General features: G+C 47.4%; 1 protein-coding gene across 2 annotated transcripts; it reads right to left on the bottom strand.

Moving 5' to 3' along the window:
* Positions 1-11,074: 11,074 nt before the first annotated feature.
* On the bottom strand, positions 11,075-18,604 carry SLC22A6 (solute carrier family 22 member 6). Of its 2 annotated transcripts, none has more exons than XM_070359546.1 (10): positions 18,236-18,604; positions 17,829-17,932; positions 17,450-17,604; positions 15,612-15,780; positions 15,063-15,186; positions 14,812-14,927; positions 13,356-13,570; positions 13,136-13,244; positions 11,467-11,670; positions 11,075-11,156 (listed from the first exon to the last, which is right to left on the bottom strand). In XM_070359546.1, the coding sequence occupies exons 1-10, from the start codon at positions 18,602-18,604 to the stop codon at positions 11,075-11,077; spliced, it is 1,647 nt and encodes a 548-aa protein (XP_070215647.1). The 2 variants fall into 2 exon arrangements, with proteins under 2 accessions (XP_070215647.1, XP_070215648.1); XM_070359547.1 differs by having other exon boundaries at positions 11,467-11,538.
* Positions 18,605-22,469: the final 3,865 nt, after the last annotated feature.

Raw genomic sequence — 22,469 nt, 5'->3', positions numbered from 1 at the left:
TTTTAGAGGTACCAAGTTAAACTGTGACTTGAAAGTAAGGCGATGAATTATTAAGACTCGTCGGGTCAATGATTTGTTCCAGGGGACCTTAAGGGCAGCTAAAGTTAAATTGGCCACATGGCCAAAAAAAAAAAAAAAAAAAAGAGGGAACCCTCATCAGAGGTAATGTCAACGGTGCTTCTTTTCTCATCGTAATACAATCCACTCCCAGTTTTTCTTCTTCCCTCAATTGTAACAGCTAAAACCAAGGAAATGTCCACCACAGTCTATCCCATTATCTGTTTAACCATCCTCAAGCCAGGGGCAAAAAAGCTTCATTGAGACTGAGTATATACAATAAAATGCATCAACTTGGGAACCTCATTTTGACAAGTTTTAACAAACTTACACAGTCATGTTGTTGTTTTTCAGTCGCTCAGTTGTATTTGACTCTTTGTGACCCCATGAACTGCAGCATGCGAGCCTTCCCTGTCCTTCACCATCTCCTGGAGTTTGCTCAAACTTATGTTCATTGAGTCGATGATGCTACCGAACCATCTCATCCTCTGTTGTCTCCTTCTCCTCCTGCCTTCAGTCTTTCCTGGGATCAGGGTCTTATCCAATGAGTCGCCTCTTCACATCAGGTAGCCTAAGTATTGGAGCTTCAGCTTCAGCATCAGTCCTTCCAATGAATCTTCAGGGTTGATTTCCTTTAGGATTGACTGGTTCGATCTCCTTGAACTTTCAAGAGTCTTCTCCAACACCACAGTTCAAAAGCTTCAATTCTTTGATGCTCAGCCTTCTTGATGATCCAACTCTCACATCCATACATGACTACTGGGAAAACCATAGCTTTGACTATATGGACCTTTTCTTCTTTTTTCTTCTGATGCTGAAACGGGACAAAAACATTACAATAAAAGAAAACTGGGAACTTCCCTGGTGGTACAGTGGGTGGCAGTCTGCCTGCCAATTCAGGGGACAAAGGTTTGGTCCGTGGTCCAGGATGATTCTATGTGCCTCGGAGCAATTGTGCCCTTACGCCACAACCACTGAGCCTTAGAGCCTGTGCTCTGCAACAAGAGAAGCCACTGCAATGAGAAGCCTATGTACCACAACGAAGAGCAGCCCCCACGGGCTGCAACTAGAGAAAGCTCACATGCAGCAATGAAGACCTAGCACAACCAAAAAAATAAAATGAATAAAATAACAAAAAAAGAAAACTAGAGACTGATATCCCTTATGATAAATGCAAAATTCTTACCATAGTTTTTATCAAATTTAAGTCAGCAATATATAAACAGGATAATGTATCTTGACAAAGTATCTCTTATCCCAAGAATGCAAAACTGATTTAACATTAAAAAACTCAATTAATATAATTCATCATATTAGTAGACTAAAAAAAGAAAATATATATGATCATCTCAATAGACACGGAAAGGTCTTTTGACACAACAACATCCATGACATTAATACAACTTCTCAGCAAACCTGGAACAAAAGGGAATTTCTTCAAATTGATGAAGGACAGCTATGGGAAAACTGTAGCCAACAATCAAATTTAATTGTGAAAGACTAAATGCTTTCTTCCTAAGTTTAGGAAGGAAGCAAGAATATTTACTCTCACCACTTTTATTCAACATTGTACTGAAGGTTATAAGCAGTGTAATAATTCTGTATAATGGCAACAGACAATTGCAGTTGAAATGAAATATCATTAATAATTGCAACAGGGAACTGTGCTCAGTGTAATGTGACAGCCTGAATGGGAGGGGAGTTTGGGGAAGAATGGATACATGTACTCGTATGCCTGAGTCCTTTTCCTATCGATCTGAAACTATCACAACATTGTTAGTGGGTTATACTCCAAAGTAAAGTAGAAAGTTAAAAAATAATTCCATAAAGTATGATTTGTTTAGGTATAAAATTGGTAAAATATGTGCAAGATCTATACATTTAAAAGTGCAAAACATTGCTTAGAGAAATTAAAGAAGATCTTAAAAAATGGAGAACTATATCATGGATTGGAACACTCAATACTGTGAAGATAGGGGTGAGGTGGGAGGGAAGCTCAAGAGGAAAGTGTATATGTAAACTTACGACTGATTCACATTGTTGTGTGGCAGAAACCAACACAGCATTGTAAAGCAATTATCCTCCAATTAAAAATAAACGTAAAAAAAATAAATAGAAAAGATACTGAATAAATAAGGCATATAATAACAATTCAGCAGTAAATGTTGTAACCCATAAAAATATTGTTAAGATGATAATTATTCCCCAAATGATCGACAGATTCAATGTAATATAAATAAAAATTTTAGTAGTTTTCTGGATAGAAATTTACAAGTTGATTTTAAAATTTATATGGAAATGCATAATAGCTGGAGTAGCCAAAAAAACTTTGAAAAAGTTAAAATTAAGAGATCTACACTGAGTTGAAAACTAGTTATAAAGTTATAGTTATTAAGATAGTTAGTGAAAGTGAAAGTGGTCGTAGTTTAGCTGTGTCTGACTCTTGTGACCCCATGGACTGTAGCCTGCCAGGCTACTATGTCCATGGAATTCTCCAGGCAAGAATACTGGAGCGAGTTGCCATTCCCTTCTCCAGAGGATCTTCCTGAACTCGGAATTGAACCCAGGTCTCCTGCTTTGTAGGCAGACTCTTTACCATCTGAGGGTAACATTCATGTAAAGAGACATGACAGAGCAATGGTATAGAACAGAGAGTCCAAAACAGAGCCACATATTATAACCAGCTGATCTTTGACCAAGTTATCTAGATAATTCAATGAGGAAAAAATTTATTTTTCAAAAAATAGTGCTGGAATAATAGGTTACCATATGCAAAAAATAATAAACCACAATTCTCTTTACAAAACTAACTCAAAATGGATCATTGATCTCAATATGAGTTGATATTATAAAACTTCAATAAGAAAACAAGAGAAAATGTTAGTGTCATGGAGTTTAGCAAAGATTAAAAAAATAAGACAAAAAGCATGCACTATAAAAGAAAAAATCAATTAAAATTGGACTTTATCAAAATTAAAAAATTTTTGCTATTCAAAAATCACTGTTATAAAAATTAAGAGATAAACTATAAACTTGGAGAAAATATTTGCAAAACACATATCTGGCAAAAGATTTAAAAATTTATGTGGAAATACAAAGTATCTAAACTAGTCAAAACAGCTTTGAAACATTTTAAAGGAGTGGATTCTTGTTTCTAGAATACATTAAAAAAAAAGCTTCTAATTCAATCAGTTTTGAACATATACTAAAGAAGAGATTTCGATGGAAATAAGCACATAAAGATTTCTTAATATCATTATTCACTAGGGAAATGCAAATTAAGACTACAATAAGATAACCACTACACCTTCCCTCCAATGGTTACAATTCAAAATGTCAATCATACCAAGAGTTGGCAAAGATGTGGAGCAACTGGGACTCTCACATACCTGGTGGGAAAGTGAACCACTTTGGGAAACTGGCTATTTCCTGAAAAGTTAAGCATGCAGCTTACATACTACTCAGCCATTCAACTCCTTAATATGGGGTTGGTCAAAAAGTTCACTCTGGTTTTTCTGGAAGATGTTATGGAAAAACCAATACAAACTTCTTAGTCAACCCAATATTTGCTCAAGAGAAATAGAAGTCGTATCCACAGAAAAAGGGGCATGTAGGAAACTTTGGTGGCAATAGGTATGCTTATCATCTTGATTTTAGTGATGGTTTCATGGGTGTATGCATTTGTCAAAACGGATCAGATTTTGCACTCTAAATATGAGCAACTAATTGTTACATTTCAAAAAAGCTGTAAATATATATTAAAGATGTCTTTGGCTGAAAATCACAGAAAAACCAGCTTATGATGGCTTAAAGAATCAGGAGGGTAAGGAGGACTTAAATTTAAATTTTTATCTTCATCAATTAGAGTAGATGTAGGTGGCTCCAGGACTGGTTAAATCACTGGCTCAGTGACACCATCAACTCTGTAGGTTAGCTCCATTTTCACACTTTGTTACTTTTTTGTTTTTTTCCTCTTTGGCTGTGCTGGATCTTCACTGCTACACTCCGGCTTTCTCTAGTTGCCAGTGCAAGGGATGCAGGTTCGATCCAGGGTCAGGGAACTAGATTCCCTATGCCGCAACTAAGAGTTCACATGCTGTAGCTAAGATCTCACATGTCACAACTAAGACCTGGCTAAATACATAAATATTAAAAAACAGCACATGTTAATTTTCTTATAGTTATGGAGCTCAGAAGTCTAAAATCAATGTGCTGGTATGGCTACATTCCTTCTTTGAGGCTTCAGAGGAGAATTCATTTCCTTGCATTTTGCAGCATCTAGAGGCTGCTTGCATTCCTTGGCTTGTGGTTCCTCTTGTGTCTCTTCAACTTTCTTGCTTCTCTTGTCACATCTCCCACTAAGCACTCTGCTCTCCTGCCTCTCTCAAGAAAAGGACTATTATGATCATGTCAGGCCCACTCAGGGAATCCAAGATAATCTCCCCATCTCAAGATCCTTAACTTATTCACATCATGAAAGTCCCTTTACCTATGTAGGTTTCCAGGATTAGGCTGTGGGCATCTTTGGGCATACATTGTTCAGCCTACCACATGGTATGAAAGCTTAACTGGCTGGGCATCTGCTCTCCAAGGGACCTTGTAACTCCTGGGAAGTGGGGAGAGGAGCCTGATGGAGGAATTTGGTGTGGCCTGATGCCTGGTTGCAGAGGTGAGACCTGGGATGCAAGAGTGGAGCCATGGGAAGGTGACTTCTGATGAGCCCTCTCTAGGATCGGGCAGTTGCAGAACTTCTTGAATGTGTCATTTTGGCCGGGAAGTGCTCAAGGCTGCAGGCAGAGGAATTGAGAGTGGCCTTAAAGGTTCTATCTACCCTGGCTGAAGATAGGACCTTGTGGTCAAGACCGGGGACAGCATCTGGGGCCACTGGGGTGGTGCATGGTGGTACTAGAACTTGGGGCTCCAAGGCAAGAGGATGAGCTGTGAGCCAGTGTTTGGGTGGTGACTTCTTGGGGAGACAGTGTCAGAAGTCACCTACTAGTAATTGAAGGGTGGGAGGAAGGTGTAATTCCATTTGGACGAGGGTATGGGGTGAGTGCTCTTCTCGGCCGTCGCCAGGGGCAGCGGCTGAGAGGAGCTACACCACTCCTGAGGTCAGGGGCAGTGGCTGAGAGGAGCTACTCCACGTTCAAGGTCAGGATGGGTGGCCGTGAGGAGATACCCCTCATTCAAGGTAAGGAGCAGCGGCTGCACTTTGCTGGAGCAGCCGTGAAGAGATACCCCATGTCCAAGGCAAGAGAAACCCAAGTAAGATGGTAGGTGTTGCGAGAGGGCATCAGAAGGCAGACACACTGAAACCATAATCACAGAAAACTAGCCAATCTGATCACACAGACCACAGCCTTGTCTAACTCAATGAAACTAAGCCATGCCATTTGTGGCCACCCAAGATGGGCGGGTCATGGTGCAGAGGTCTGACAGAATGTGGTCCACTGGAGAAGGGAATGGCAAACCACTTCAGTATTCTTGCCTTGAGAACCCTATGAGCCTATAAACAGGCAAAATGATAGGATACTGAAAGGGGAACTCCGCAGGTTGGTAGGTGCCCAATATGCTACTGGAGATCAGTGGAGAGAAAACTCCAGATAGAATGAAGGGATGGAGCCAAAGCAAAAACAATACCCAGTTGTGGATGTGACTGGTGATAGAAGCAAGGTCCGATGCTGTAAAGAGCAATATTGCATAGGAACCTGGAATAAATCAAGGCAAATTAGAAGTAGTCAAACAGGAGATGGCAAGAGTGAATGTTGACATTCTAGGAATCAGTGAACTAAAATGGACTGGAATGGGTGAATTTAACTCAGATAACCATTATATCTACTACTGTGGGCAGGAATCCCTTAGGAGAAATGGAGTAGCCATTATGGTCAACAAAAGAGTCCAAAATGCAGTACTTGGATGCAATCTCAAAAACGACAGAATGATCTCTGTTTGTTTCCAAGGCAAACCATTTAATATCACGGTAATCCAAGCCTATGCCCCAACCAGTTAATGCTGAAGAAGCTGAAGTTGAACGGTTCTATGAAGACCTACAAGAACTTTTAGAACTAACACCCAAAAAAGATGTCCTTTTTATTATAGGGGACTGCAATGCAAAAGTAGGAAGTCAAGAAACAACTGGGGTAACAGTCAAATTTGGCCTTGGAATATGGAATGAAGCAGGGCAAAGGCTAACAGAATTTTGCCAAGAGAACGCACTGGTCATAGCAAACACCCTCTTCCAACAACACATGAGAAGAGTCTACACATGGACATCACCAGATGGTCAACACCGAAATCAGATTGATTATATTCTTTGCAGCCAAAGATGGAGAAGCTCTATACAGTCAGCAAAAATAAGACCAGCAGCTGACTGTGGCTCAGATCATGAACTCCTTATTGCCAAATTCAGACTTAAATTGAAGAAAGTAGGGAAAACCACTAGACCATTCAGGTATGATCCAAATCAAATTCCTTATGATTATACAGTGGAAGTGAGAAATAGAGTCAAGGGACTAGATCTGATAGACAGAGTGCCTGATGAACTATGGATGGAGGTTCATGACATTGTACAGGAGACAGCGATCAACACCATCCCCAAGAAAAGGAAATGCAAAAAAGCCAAATGGCTGTCTGAAGAGGCCTTACAAATAGCTGTGAAAAGAAGAGAAATGAAAAGAAAAGGAGAAAAGGAAAGATATAAGCATCTGAACGCAGAGTTCCAAAGAATAGCAAGGAGAGATAAGAAAGCCTTCCTCAGTGATCAGTGCAAAGAAATAGAGGAAAGCAACAGAATGGGAAAGACTAGAGATCTCTTCAAGAAATTAGAGATACCAAGGGAACATTTCATGCAAAGATGGGATCGATAAAGGACAGAAATGGTATGGACTTAACAAAAGCAGAAGATATTAAGAAGAGGTGGCAAGAATACACAGAAGAACTGTACAAAAAAGATCTTCACGACCCAGATAATCACAATGGTGTGATCACTCACCTAGAGCCAGACATGCTGGAATGTGAAGTCAAGTGGGCCTTAGAAAGCATCACTACGGACAAAGCTAGTGGAGGTGATGGAATTCCAGTTGAGCTATTCCAAATCCTGAAAGATGATGCTGTGAAAGTGCTGCACTCAATATGCCAGCAAATTTGGAAAACTCAGCAGTGGCCACAGGACTGGAGAAGGTCAGTTTTCATTCCAATCCCAAAGAAAGGCAATGCCAAAGAATGCTCAAACTACCACACAATTGCACTCATCTCACATGCTAGTAAAGTAATGCTCAAAATTCTCCAAGCCAGGCTTCAGCAATACGTGAACCGTGAACTTCCAGATGTTCAAGCTGGTTTTAGGAAAGGCAGAGGAACCAGAGATCAAATTGCCAACATCTGCTGGATCATGAAAAAAGCAAGAGAGTTCCAGAAAAACATCTATTTCTGCTTTATTGACTATGCCAAAGCCTTTGACTGTGTGGATCACAATAAACTGTGGAAAATTCTGAAAGAGATGGGAATACCAGACCACCTGATCTGCCTCTTGAGAAACCTTATATGCAGATCAGGAAGCAACAGTTAGAACTGGACATGGAACAACAGACTGGTTCCAAATGGGAAAAGGAGTTCGTCAAGGCTGTATATTGTCACCCTGCTTATTTAATTTATATGTAGAGTACATCATGAGAAATACTGGGCTGGAAGAAGCACAAGCTGGCATCAAGATTGCCAGGAGAAATATCAATAACCTCAGATATGCAGATGACACCACCCTTATGGCAGAAGGTGAAGAGGAACTAAAAAGCCTCTTGATGAAAGTGAAAGAGGAGAGTGAAAAAGTTGGCTTAAAGCTCAACAGTCAGAAAACGAAGATCATGGTATCTGGTCCCATCACTTCATGGGAAATAGATGGGGAAACAGTGGAAACAGGGTCAGACTTTATTTTTCTGGGCTCCAAAATTACTGCAGATGTTGATTGCAGCCATGAAATTAAAAGACGCTTACTCCTTGGAAGGAAAGTTATGACTAACCTAGATAGCATATTGAAAAGCAGAGACATTACTTTGCCAACAAAGGTCCATCTAGTCAAGGCTATGGTTTTTCCAGTGATCATGTATGGATGTGAGAGTTGGACTGTGAAGAAAGCTGAGTGCAGAAGAATTGATGCTTTTGAACTGTGGTGTTGGAGAAGACTCTTGAGAGTCCCTTGGACTGCAAGGAGATCCAACCAGTCCATTCTAAAGGAGATCAGTCCTGGGTGTTCATTGGAAGGAAGGATGCTAAAGCTGAAACTCCAGTACTTTGGCCACCTCATGTGAAGAGTTGACTCATTGGAAAAGACCCTGATGCTGGGAGGGATTGGGGGCAGGAGGAGAAGGGGACGACAGAGGATGAGATGGCTGGATGTCATTACCGACTCGATGGACATGAGTCTGAGTGAACTCTGGGAGTTGGTGATGGACAGGGAGGCCTGGCGTGCTGCGATTCATGGGGTCGCAAAGAGTTGGGCACAACTGAGCAACTGAACTGAACTGAACTGAATGGGGTGAGTGCAGGAAGTCTCAGGCTAGAAGCTGGGGATAAGGAGTCTGTGCAGATGGTGTAAGCTGTCTAAATCAGCACCAGGACTTTCCCAGTTGGGGATGTATGCGGCTGGGGTGGGCCAGGGACTGCCTCTCATTGAGGCAGACGTAGATATCAAATGACCTAAGAAGAGAGCTGACAGACCCACGGGAGTCAGAGCTTGTCAGACTTGCTAGTAGGGTGTTGAGGCAAGGGTAGGGAAAGTCATTGGTCCCAAGACCCCTAGATATGCAGAGGCAGAGTATGCCATCCTAGGTGCCCCTCATCCCTCAAGAGGGCAACACTGCCTGAGAAATAGCAGCAGGGCTGGGGCTGCTGACACTGGCATCTACTGGATCCTGTGATGGTCAAGAAATTCTTGAGGAGCATGGAGAATGGTAACCCACTCTAGTAGTATTCTTGCCTGGGAAACCCCATGGACAGAGGAGCCTGGCGGGCTACAGTCCATGGGGTTGCAAAAGAGTCGGACATGACTTAGTAGCTAAACAACAACCATGGGGAATGTCCACACCACTGGGGAACGTCAAGGCTGCAGGTGTTCCAGGATGGGGGGTGGGTTATGGTGATTTCAGCTGCGCTCGGGCTCTGCCCATGCTGTCATCTGGCTGGCTGAGCTGCCATGAGCTCTCCCAGGGCTTTGTGGCTTTTTCAGGAGAACTCCAAGCCAAGTCCCCTGTCCAGGTTGCCCTGACACAGCAAGAACTCTCTGACCCCACCTGGAAGGCAATGCCTATGACTTGAGAGTGTGGACCTTCCCCAGGGGACAAGGGTCTAGGGGGCTGGGTCGGCTGCAGGGGAAAGTGTCAGGGGCAGTGTGCCAGCAAGCAAGCATGACTAAGCAAGTACATGTACCAGAGGGCACTGCTGGTCCCTCCTTCCTGCCACCTTTGGGCATTAACAGGTGTATCTTTTCCCATGGCCTCCCCACGCCAGCGCTCACCTCTGCCCCAACTCCCAGCTTCCCTGAAGGGAGCTCCTGGCTGAGGCAGGTGATTGGATATCCCTCTTTTTCTGACTGTGATCCCTAAATTCCCTTTATCCCTCACAGGTAGGTAGGTGGTTCCTACCCTGTGACCTCATCACTCCTCTTTTACCTTTCTCTGTGTTTTTCCAGCCCAGGAGGGAAAAGGAGAAGCACAGCCTCAAGGGGTGGAAGAGGCCAAAGTCTCAGTACCTCACAGCCCAGGCAGTTGGGAGGGGAAGGGGTGGGTAGGGGAGAGGGGGTGGGTCCAAGCACACACTTTCCGGATGGGCTGCTTCTAACCCTGAGTCTGCAGTTTAAAAGCTGTGTGAATCTGGGCAAGTTGCTTAACCACTCCAGTGCCTTGACTTCCTTATCTGTAAAATTTTTTTGTTGTTCAGTCGCTAAATCGTGTCTGACTCTTGGTGACCCTAGGGACTGCAGCACGCAGGGCTTCCCGGTCCTTCACTATCTCCTGGAGTTTGCTCAAACTCCTGTCCATTGAGTTGTGATACCATCCAACCATTTCATCCTCTGTCACCCCCTTCTCTTCTTGCCCTCAGTCTTTCCCAGCATCAGGGTCTTTTCCAATGAAGTCGCATTAGGTAAAATGCAAGACGATAATTGCGCGTCTCTCTAGAAAGTTACTGGGAGAACTGACTGCGTTAATACATGCAAAGTACTTAGAACAGTGCTTGACACCAAATTAGCACTCAGCTCTGGCTCTCTGGCTGGGTTTCACCCTCCCCTTCCTCTCCTCCCTCCTCTCCACCAGCCCAGGGCCAGCAGGCAGGAGAGCGGCCAAGAAAGCCCAGGAAATGCCGTGCCGGAGGATTAGGGTAGCCAGCGGGCTGAATGTCCAGCTGCAGAGCTGGAAGTGGCAAACTGGTTTTGAGTCCGGACCCTGCTGGAATCCAGAGGGGCAGGGACCAGCGTCCTGAGTTCACAGCTGTTCGGTGTTTTTCTCCTCCTTTTGTTGCCAGAGGTTCCCAGGAGCGTTCACAGAGGGGGCGGAGCCTGAAATAAAGCCTCTGATTGGCTGCTTTCATTTTCGAGGCTTGTCAATTTCCAGCCAGACAGGGCAGGGGTGTAAAGGATTTAAAACTCAGAAAATACTTAGGTTAGAAAAGGAAGGAGGGAAGACGGGGCAAAGGAGGGACAGGGGAGGGAGCAGAGGTAAAAGATCCTTCGCCAGTTGTCTGGAATGGTTTGTCAAATCCTGGGGGCTGAGGGCGGGGACTGGACGGTGCCCGCTGAAGTGGAGTGGCTGTTTCGTTTGAGAGAAGAGAGACAAAGGGAGATGCTGCGAAGAAACCTTTTAATATGTGGTCTTCGTATTAAGGGAGCGGGGGAGAGCTGAGAGGCTGCTTCCCTGAACCACAGCCCCAACTCTTGGGCCACGAATCCCCCTCCCCCTTCTCATGTGAGCTGCCTGTAGGACCCTCTCTTCCTTTAGGGCCCTGTAAGGCTCCCTTTCAGTGCCCAGAGTCAGTTCTTCACTTGTGCCGAAGCCTGGAGCGGGACCATCTGCTTCTGCAGCTCCTCTTGCTGCTTCCTCGTTTTCCCTCTCCTCCTGTGGTGGTGGGGACAGGAGAGTGGTGTCCTGGGTAGAAGCCTCCAGACCAGCTGGGGTCTTCCACGGGGCTCTCCAGGCAGCTGTGCCCAGCTACCAGCTCTCTGCCCCAAACAGCTACCACTCTCCAGAGCCAGGAGGGACCCCAGGAGACTTTCAGCTGATTGGGGAGGGGCGAGGGGACACAGGGACAAGGACCCCCACCCCTCCACTGGGAAGAGGAGGCCTAGGTTTGAGTCTCAGTGCTACCCCAGCCTGGATGTGTGACTCGGGGCGAGTTCCTGCTTTTCACTGGATGGGGGCCCACCTGTTTTCCACGTCTTGCACTGTGTCTGGCAGTGGCTGGCCCAGGGTCTCCGGCAGGAGGGCAATGGCAGCGCTGGCAGCCACTGGGACAGCACCGTAGATAAAGAGAGGCACGGAGGGGTAGAGCTCGGCGGTCATGCTCACCAGCGGGCTCACAATGCTGCCCACTCGCGCTAGGGTGCTGCCCATTCCCAAGCCCGTCTGCCTGTGGGATCCAGGAGGTTGGGTGTTGGTTAGTGTTCTGGCACAAATGCTGAGGTCCCAGCTGAATTTGGGGTCAGGGCAGCTCAGGCCCAGCCCCAGGAGACTCCCTGGTACCTGCTCTGTTCCCCATTTTATCAGCTAACCAATTTGGCATTTATTTTGGAGATAATAATAAAAAGAATAAGTTGGGAAGAGTTCTGGCCAGAGAATCAGGAGATTGATTTTTGCCTTTGCCCTTAACTTGCTATGTGACCTTGGACAAGTTTCTTTTCCTCCCTGAACCTCGGTGTCAAATTAGCTGAGCTTGGTCAGTTGTTCTCAGATCAGCTGGGGGACTTGATTTTCAGTTGCCCTAACCCCAGTCAGAGGAGGTGGGCTTCCCCAGTGGCTCAGTGGTAAAGAATCCACCTGCAATTCAGGAAACATGAGTTCAGTCCCTGGATCAGGAAGAGCCCCTGGAGAAAGGAATGGTAACCCACTGCAGTATTCTTGCCCGGGAAATCCCATGGACAGAAGAGCCTGTTTGGCTACAGTCCATGGGGTTGCAAGAGTTGGACGTGACTTAGTGACTAAACAACATCAGCCCCACACAGACCTGTTGGATTAGAATTCCTAGGGTGAAGGGACCTGGAATCTTCATATTAATATGTTAAGAACATTCTCTATGAGAGCAGAGGTTAAAAACGTTGATAATAGGGAGATAAACTGCTTGGATTTGAATCCAAGCTTCCTGACTTAGAAGCTGTGTGACCTGGGACAAGTCACTTAACCTCTCCGTGGCTCAGTTTTCTTATGTGGAAAATGAGAATTATCATAGTACCCACCTCATAAGATTGTTATGAGGGCCAAAAGAGTTGATATTTGTAAAAAGTTTGACAGTGCCTTTATACTATTGTTCTTTCAGCTGAAATCCCTTGAGGGTATAGGACAATAACCATGACCTCTCAGGGTTCTCATTCCAAGTTGCCTAGGGAAGCTTGGCATTTCTTTGATATCTCATGTGAATTTTGCATCCCATTCTGTATTTGTTGTTGTTTTGCATCCCACTCTTCAAACAGACATGTTTCTTGTGTCTTAATGCAAAACTATCCCCTCCTCCCAACCCTGGCACTCAAAAAAGTAGTGCTGTATTTATCTGTACAACTACCAGAACAACCGCTATTAAGTGTGGCTCTTGTGCTAGAAAACTCCTTTTCATGGTTGTGGTCTTCCATTTCAGACATACCATTTGGTTTAAAGATGGCATTTCGATTTGGTGGCAGATTAGATCTTTTAATGGCATTTAGATCTTCTAACTTGTGCCTTGGAGATCTGGGGGGACTTCAGTTAATTGCCTCTGAGATGTGTCTTCTTGTCTCCCCACCCTGTCCCAGTTGGTGGCCCCCTTTGACATGTGCCCTGGGGTCTGACCTGTATGCAGGGGGAATGTTTTGCCCCAAAGTTCCTCCCATTAAGCTCCCACTCACCGGATCATTGTGGGGTACACCTCCCCAGTGTACAAGAAGATGCAGTTGAAGGAGGAAGCCAGACAGCCCTTCCCCAGCACAGCAAGAGAGGTTCGGACAATGGACTTATCTAGAGAAAAAGGAGGAGGTCAGCGGGATCTTGGGAGAGGGGGTTGAGAAGTTGGGTCACGTCTGGGGATGTGGCCAAGGACGAGGGACCAAGGTGCTCATGGGTGCTCACCCTTGGGTACCACCCCATTGATGAGGATGCAGATGCCTGCCAGCAGCAGTGAGGCCATCTGGGCAGGCCGGCGGCCCACATTGTTGATGACAAGGAAGCTCACAAGCTTGGCAGGCAGGTCCACAGCACCAAAGATCACCTGGATTAGGTAGATGCTGACCCCAAAACCCTGAAGGTCCATGACCAGCCCGTAGTAGGCAAAGCTAGTGGCAAACCTAGTGGGGAGGGATGAGGGGTATGGAGTTTGTTAGGAAGCTTAAGGAGGGGGTGCTCATCCCAAATGGGTGAGCTGCACAGGGTACCTTGCTTAAGAATCTGCAGTCTACCTTGGCTAATATTTCTTCTGACATTTAACATGCACTTTAGATATTGGGGTAGTCCTCTAATACTTTGTCCACCTGATGCGAAGAGCTGACTCATTGGAAAAGACCCTGATGCTGGGAAAGACTGAGGGCAGGAGGAGGAGGGGACAACAGAGGATGAGATGGTTGGATGGCATTACTGACTCGGTGGGCATGAGTTTGAGCAAACTCTGGGAGATAATGAAGGACAGGGAACCCTGGCATGCTGATGTTCATGGGGTTGCAAAGAGTCAGACACGACCGAGAGACTGAACAACAACAAAGTCCTCTAATCCCCCAGATTTCTTAATCTGTGTCTCTAGTGTATTAGGGAATTTTCACTTAGTTGCCAGGTAGGATTTATATAGTTTTAGTCTTTATTTCATCTTGGATATCAAAGCAATATCTTTAGGGGAAAGGTGTTGGGAGAGGCCAGAGTTTTCCACGACCTGTCTGTAGTCCTGGGATGGGTATTGTGTTTCTTAAGATGCCAAGAGCCCAGAAAATAAAGCTCAGGTTATTGGACAGAACCCCAACCTGGAGCAAACTCCAAATTGGAAACAAAGAATTCAGTGGCAGGCTTGTTCCTTCTGACCATGTTTCTTTTAATTGTCATGGGATTGCTAGACGATGGGGTTAGGATGGTGGCATGTAAGAAGGGTAACAGGGAATGTTGCAATGTGAAAGGAAGATTTTTCATTGGTATCAACCTTGGCCAGAATCTGCTTTCAGAGATGAGCTTTGGGCATCTTATTGTTGTGCCAGTGTTTCTGGCAGACACCACAAGGCTAGTAAATGCTCCAGAAGTTTTGCAAGCCAGCCTTCGTGATATAATTCTGCAGACTCTGGGGGCCATCAATCTTGATGAGGTGTCTCCATATTGGAACAGAGCTGATAAAAGGGGAAGAATATGGAGAGATTGATGCCCAGTTGGGGACCAGAGGCAAATTGAGGCTGGAGGATTCCTTAAGACTCTTTATGCCTCTCACAGCTGGTCTGTTGACTTCCTCCCTCTTGTCTGCCTTCTTCTACACACTGTGGTCCACTCCTTCCCCAACCAGCCTCTTGTCTCTCGGTCTGTCTGTCTGTCCATCAGTCTGTCTGTCTGGGCCTACCACAGCATGGAGAGGCAGAGGAAGAGGCGGCGAAGGGCAGGGCAGCGTAGCAGCTCCAGGGCTGAGGCCTGGCTCTTGCCTGTGGTCAGCTCCTTCTTCAGACTGGCCTGGAGAGCCTGCCGGGATGGATGGGGCTCAGGGCTTGGACTCCCCCAGGAGCTCCTCCCAGCCTAGCCCCTTACTCAAAGAAGCCCTCTGAGTCCTGGGTTTACTGATGGGTGGGATGTTGCAGGAGATCTCGGGGGTCTTACCTCCATACTTAGATTGGCTCCCTCTTCCTGCTTCCCATTGATCCAGGCCACTCTCTGCAGGTTTCTCAGGGTGAGGTCCAGCCTCCCGGAGGAAGCGTACCAGCGGGCCGACTCGATGAAGAACCTGGGGGCAGGAGTGAGTGTAGGTGTTGGCGTGGCTGCAGTTCCAAGTCATGTGGGCTGGAGGTAGGGCGTGGGCTTTCCAGAGGGCTGCAGTGGGATTTCCTCCAAGGCTGGGAGCCCAGGACTATACCAGAGCCCTCTCTCTAGGACCACAAAACGGTGTTCAGCTTGGTAATGACTTATTCCTCAACATGGGGTCTTGGTTCTTGGGTGCTGGGTAAAGGGAGCAGGGCAGACAAGCTGGAGAGCTGAGGAGGCTGGAGAATTGGATACCTTTGGGCAAGTCCTTCCACCCACAGCCCCAGTTTCCCCATCAGTTACACTGAATCCCTGGCCTGGGTTTGACCTTCTTGGACTCTGCAGGTGGAGTGTACAGCAAGATCTGGGGAAGTCTCATCCCCTCACATCTGTCTGGGCCCTACGTACCAGGAGTAGATGAAGAAGGCAAAAAAGGGCGCAGAGACCAATAGCTGTAGGTAACGCCAGTGGGGCACAGCATAGGCCATACCAGCCAGGAGAAACTGGCCCAGGCTGTAGACATAGCCGGTCAGGGTGCCCACGTAGGCCCGTGTGTGGATGGGCATCCACTCTACATCTGGAAAGAGGGTTAGAACAGAGTGGTGCAACTTACTGGGTGCCACGTGTTGGAGACCCCTGGGGCCCGCTGAGACTCCCACTATCTGTCCAAACCTTGGTTTGTCCCAGAGCTCAGTGGGAGATACATCAGATGAGGTTGGGGGCCATGGAAGGGGGACTAGGGGGGAGGCTTGTGGTGGAGGTAGGGATGGGGAGGTAAGTTTGGAATCCCCAGGAGTTGCTCCTCCACTTCCTTGCTGTGTGTTTTTGCTCCTCTCCAACCTACTGTCCTGGCCAGGGTCCTATTTCCCTTCGGAGCACCTCTGACTACTCAGTCCATCCTCAACAGCAGTCACTCCTCTGGTCCTTCTTAGCCTGGGCTGGATTTCAGCCTCAGTGACCAGAGCAGCTCAGAGGAGACAGAGACTTTCTGCCATCCCGGAGAGTTGAGGTGGGAATGGGAGCACCTTTCTGCTGAGGTCTGAAGAGGTCCAGCTTCATTCCTTGTGGGCTTCAGTTGTGTCCGACTATATGTGACCCTATGGACTGCAGCCTACCAGGCTCCCCTGACCATGGGATTCTCCAGGCAAGAATACTGGAGTGGGTTGTTGTGCCCTCCTCCAGGGGATCTTCCCAACCCAGGGATCAAACCTGTGTCTCTTACATCTACCTGCACTGGCAGGTGGGTTCTTTACCACTAGCACCACCTGGGAAGGGGCTTCCCTGATATCTCAGTTGGTAAAGAATCTACCTGCAATGCAGGAGACCCTGGTTCGATTCCTGGATTGGAGAGATCCACTGGAGAAGGGATGGGCTACCCACTTCAGTATTCTTGGGCTTCCCTTGTGGCTTAGCTGGTAAAGAATCCGCCTACAGTGCAGGAGACCTGGGTTCAATCCATGGGTTAGGAAGATACCCTGGAGAAGGGAAAGGCTACCCACTCCAGTATTCTGGCCTGAAGAATTCCATGAACTGTATAGTCAATGGGGTCACAAAGAGTTGGACACGACCGAGCGACTTTCACTGACACTGGCCTGGCCGCCTGGGAAGCCCTACTTTAGTCCAGAGAATCTCAAATCCTTAGATTCTCTTTTGGGCTTGAGGAATGACCTTGGGGGAATCCTGTCCCTTCCCCCTAGCCTCAGGTTCTCCATCTGAGAAACAGAGCCAGGGGGGTGACCCATCTGAGGATGCATGTTGATGAGTCATGGACAGGCCATGCTCTGTCCATAAATGTGTTTGGTCTACATAATGCTGGCTTGGCTTATATTAAAATATGAGAATTAATTGCAAATGTTAAACAGTTGGGATATTTGACAGTAATAAAAGAGGGGCAGGGGCAGATCTGATAGCCCCGATGCTTCTTGTCTGGAGCAGCTGAGTGGCAGCAACCCCTCTGGATGGGTGTGTCTCTCTTTTGGAGACAGTCTTCACGCTCTCTAATGCCTCTCAGCTCCTCAGTCATTTATGGGAACTGCCTGGCCCTAACAATGGAGTTTGTAGTTGCGTGTCTAAAGAAGAGGTCAGGATAGTGTGAGCTCCAGGATGAAGGCTGTATGTTGGCTGCAAGGGCAGAACAGGCTGAGTGCCAGAAGGGTGGGCTGGGAGAGGAGGCTGGAAGGGGGCTGTGGGGCTGGGTGGTTGGAGGGCGAGGGTGGGGGCCTGCCCTGCCCTCCCAGGCCCCTCACTCAGTGTCATGCAGTTGAGGACAACGCCAGCTGTTGACATGCCCGAGAGGAACCGGAAGGCGCAGTAGGCGGGGAAGTTGGGAGCGAAGGCAGCACAGGTTCCCGACACAGCTGTCTGCAGGTAGTTGAAGATCAGCACCTTCTGGCGGCCCAGCCTGTCAGGGGAGGGGAGGCCTGCAGCAGGGGTTTTGAGGACCAGCAAGGGCCAGACCAAACTGGGAGAGGCGCTGGCCTGGGACCGTGACGTATCATGAGGCTGATGCTGTATATCCTCAGTCCAGCCCCAGTTAGGCGTGCCAACCACCCACCGTGGCCCTCCCGAATTCAGCCAAGGAGTCCCCAGTCCCAGCCTGGCTCCTTGGCCCTGCCCAGGACTGACCTGTCTGCTAGGCACCCGAATGTCATGGCTCCAAGAAGCACTCCCATCATGTATAAGGACTGAGCCAGCTGGCGTAAGGCCCTGTGAGAGCACACGAGGTCCCACTGTGGGGAGAGGGAGCAAAGGTCAGGCCAAGGTGAGCCTGGGCTTCAGGGAAGCCCCCTACCCTCCTTCCAGCTGGCTCTCTGAGGCCGGAACACCCCCTTCCTCAACACTTCTGTTTGGTCCCGGAAACCAAGACTCTTTTCTTGACCCTGCAACTCCACGTTCCCTTTTCTACAAAGGCCCCCATCTGGAACCCTTTCTCCGTTGAGACTGTGTGTGTGAGTGTGTGTGTGTGGTGGAGGGGATGGTAAGATGGGGACACAGGGGTTGGGAGAAGAAGCTAGGGGCCCAGGGCTCCTCACCTCAGTGACGATGGTGGAAGGGAAGGTGCTGTTGTCGTAGATCCAGCCGTGGGGACAGGGCTCTGTGGTCCCTGTGCCGTTGGTCTCTGTGCCATTGGGAAAGGGCGGTCCCCGCTGGGGGGAGGTGAAGAGGAGGCAGGACTCGGGCCGCCCCTGCCCATCCCGGGGCAGCCAGGCCTCCAGGTCCCCGTCCTCGCTGAGGTTGGTGTCGGCAGGTGGGCGGCAGTGGTGGGTGGGGATGGCGGCGGTGAAGTTCTGCAGGGTGTTGTGGGAGGCCAACAGGATCAAAGGGAGGATCACCAGGGTGACCTGGATCTTCTGGAAGCGGCCGACGCCCCCCAACTGCAGCAGGAGGTCATTGAAGGCCATGGGGCCAGGCCTGGCCAAGTTGGCTGGGGGCTAAGGACGTCCGGTCCCAGGCCCTCCGTCTCTGTGGCCCTCCGCCTGCTGCCCTGCACTGGAGGAGACGGAACGCTGTTGCTTCTGCAGCCAAGTCGCTCCTGGAACTGAATCTGAGCTGGCTCTGTGGGGGGACAGCAGCCCGGCCAGGCGGCCCCTCCTTCCTTCTCTCTCCTAGTTTTGTCCCTCCCTTTCTTTTGCGGCCTCTCCTCACTTGGTGGGGGAGGTGTCGCTCCACTTTCAGGGTCTGCTGTAGCCCTGACCCCTACAGTATTTAATCCTTGGCCTGGAGGGAATGAGTTAAAGTGTGACTTGGTATCAGAAGGATTAACCCTCTGGGTATCCTGGTATCAATGGAATTTCTCCAAGTGGGTATAAAGGGCAGGAGAGGGTGGACTGAAGTGGCAGTGGTGGGAGTGGATGTCCTGGGAGGACCCACCTGAGCATCTGGGGGCAAGAGGGGATACGGTGGGACCTTTTTGTCTTCCTTTTAGTAGGAAGACTGGATTCTGGGAAATGTGTTGGCCTCTTGTGGGGCTTTTGTCCTTTTTAGTGGGAAGGATCCAAATGGACCATTTTTGGGAGAAGTTGCCAGAGAAAATACAGGATGCCCAGTTAATTTGGATTTTAGATCAGCAAATATTTTTTTTTCTTTTGTATAAGTATGTCCCTAACATTACATGGGCTGTACTTATACTAGAAAGGTATTCCTTGATCTGAAATTCAAATTTAACTGGACATCTTGTATTCTTACTTGCTAAAATTGGCAACCCTGGCCTTTGGTCTTCTGGGGACAGCTTACATAATTTTTTTAGTAACTTAAACAATTATTTATTTATTTGGGTGTGTCGAGTCTTAGTTGTGGCACATAGACTCTCTAGTTGTGATGCATGGGCTCAATAGTTGTGGCATATGGGCTTAGTTGCCCCACAGCACGTGGGATCTTAGTTCTCTGACCAGGAATCAAACCCATGTCCCCTGTATTGCAAAGTGAATTCTTAACCGCTGGACCACCAGGGAAGTCCTGACTGCTTACATCATACAGGACCATAGCTTTGTTCAATTGGAAGACACAAAAGAGGCCAAAGACTACTTTTGAAGCAGTGGGATCTCAGACTAACATCATACATGTAGATTGAGTCTTTCAGTATCTCAGTTTCTATTTTCTTGTTCATCCTGATTCAAAATTTTCCTTTGTCTTGTCTCCTATCTATTGCTTCTTCTTTTCCTTCTCTTCTTTTTTTTTTCTCCTTCATCTTCTCCTCCTCCTTCACAATAAGCATGAACTTATTTTACTTTTAGCTACAACTCTAAGACATTCACTTGATTTCCTCCAATAGTTTGGCTTCCCAGTCCAGTTCTCTCATGCTCAGGGCACTGCCGAGCTCTGATTGGGTGGGTTTCTATGGGATCCTACTGGTTGGATCTTAACTTGGGGTTGTCAAGAGAGCATCCAGTATGGTAGCTGCTAGCTACTACCGAGTGTTTGACTTGAGCTGATCCAAATTGAGATCAGCTTTATTTTTTTGGGCTCCAAAATCACTGCAGATGGTGACTGCAGCCATGAAATTAAAAGACGCTTGCTTCTTGGAAGAAAAGCTATGACCAACCTAGATAGCATATTAAAAAGCAGAGACATTACTTTTTCAACAAAGGTCCGTCTAGTCAAAGCTACGGTTTTTCCAGTAGTCATGTATGGATGTGAGAGTTGGACTATAAAGAAAGCTGAGTGCCAAAGAATTGATGCTTTTGAATTGTGGTGTTGGAGAAGACTCTTAAGAGTCCCTTGGACTGCAAGGAGATCAAACCAGTCCATCCTAAAGGCAATCAGTCCTGAATATTCATTGGAAGAACTGATGTTTAAGCTGAAACTCCAATATTTTGGCCACCTGTTGCAAAGAACTGACTCACTGGAAAAGACCCTGATGCTGGGAAAGACTGAAGGCAGGAGGAGAAGGAGACAACAGAGGATGAGATGGTTGGATGGCATCACCGACTTGATAGACATGAGTTTGAGCAAGCTCTGAGAGTTGGTGATGAACAGGGAAGCCTGGTGTGCTGCAGTCTATGGGGTTGCAAAGAGTTGGACGTGAATGAGTGACTGAACTGAAATTGAGATACTCTGTTAGGGTAAAACACATATGTGAAAGTCGCTCAGTTGTGTCTGACTCTTTGTGATCCCATGGACTATACAGTCCATGGAATTCTCCAGGCCAGAATACTGGGGTGGGTAACCTTTCCCTTCTCCAGGGGATCTTCCCAACTCAGGGATAGAACCCAGGTCTCCTGCATTGCAGGCGGATTCTTTACCAGCTGAGCCACAGGGAAGCCCAAAATACATATAGATTTTGGGTTTACAGCTTCTTGCCTTTACTTTGCACAGTGTATATTATATAAAACATGGACTCCAGAGTCAGATTACTTGGATCCAAGTCCTCACTTCATACTTACTGGCCGTGGGCAAGTTGCTAAACTCCTCTGTATCTCAGTGTCCTTGTTTGCAAGGTGGGGATACTAGTTGTGCCTGCCTCACTGGAGCGTTAAATGAGCAAATACAGGTAAAGATCCCTGCCCTGTGGCTCAATGATCATAAGCTGTTCTTATTATTTGTTTCTGGTCTAAAGGTGAGACTATCACACTGAATTTAGAGAGAAAATGTGCCTGGGACACCTTACCCCCAGAACAGTGAATTCTCCACTGGGGGAGATTTTTGCCCCCCAGGGAGGCTTCTTTAGTGGCTCAGACTGTAAAGAATCTGCCTGCAATGCAGGAGACGCAGGTTTGATCCCTGGGTCAGGAAGATCTCCGGGTCGGGAAGATCCCCAGGAGAAGGGAGTGGCAACTCACTCCAGTATTCTTGTCTGGAGAATCCCATGGACAGAGGAGCCTGGTGGGCTATAGTCCATGGGGTTGCAAAGTCAGACATGAGTGAGTGACTAACACACACACTTGCTTCCCAGGGACATTTGGCCCTGTCTGGAGACATTGTCACTAGTGGGGGTGATGGTGCTACTGGCACCTGGTGGGGAGAGTCTGGGGATGGTACTGAACATCCTGCAGTACACAAGCCAGCTCCCCGTAACCAGTAATTTTTGGAGCTAAAATGTCAATAATGATCAGAAACCCTACCTTAGAAGATGCTCTCAGACTTCTTTTGTATAGTGATCAATCCCATACCTGCTTGGCAAAGGACAGTGCAGTCAAATGCGTGATTCCTATCAACATATTTCTAAGAATCCCCGCGGGCTTATTTGAATGGGGAAATTTTTGTGAGCTGAAAATGAGACCTCCTCTTCCTCCCCTGAGTAGCTCGGGCCCCAAAGTGCTGCAGGTCTTCCCCTAGTTTTGCCTACACAGCCAGTTTCACCACTGGAGTGGCTGAATCAGGACTCCGGTCCTCCTGTGTCCAGGCCAACAACCTTTCCCACCGTGTTTTAGCTCGATTACTGGGCTCAGGTTACCACGAAAGACTTTTTTTGCCCTTCGTAATGTGTTTCCATTTGGGGTCTCTGACTGTCCTTCTCTGTAATCTGCTGCCTATTGATTGCTCCATTTCCCACTTCAGAGATTTTGGCGTGTGTCTGAACACATGGGTTACTAGGGTCCCATAGTTTTTTGGGAGATACACCAGGCCCTGTACCCATTAGCCAATGCGAAGGGTTGAGAAGGGAAGGGGCATTTTTCAATTCCTCTGGGCACAGATCTCTGAGTCTTGTTGAGTTTGATTTCTGACTTCTCTTGTAAGAAGTCAAGATGCTCCGTCATCAGCTCACAGTTTCCACAAACTACACTTCTGTGTGTGAAGTTGGAAGAGTATTTATTGTCTATTGGTGTC

Source organism: Bos mutus, chromosome 22 (assembly GCF_027580195.1).
Source record: "Bos mutus isolate GX-2022 chromosome 22, NWIPB_WYAK_1.1, whole genome shotgun sequence".
Classification (NCBI taxonomy): Eukaryota; Metazoa; Chordata; class Mammalia; order Artiodactyla; family Bovidae; genus Bos; species Bos mutus.
Note: the sequence above shows the minus strand (reverse complement) of the source record. Positions and strands in the feature narration are given on the sequence as shown.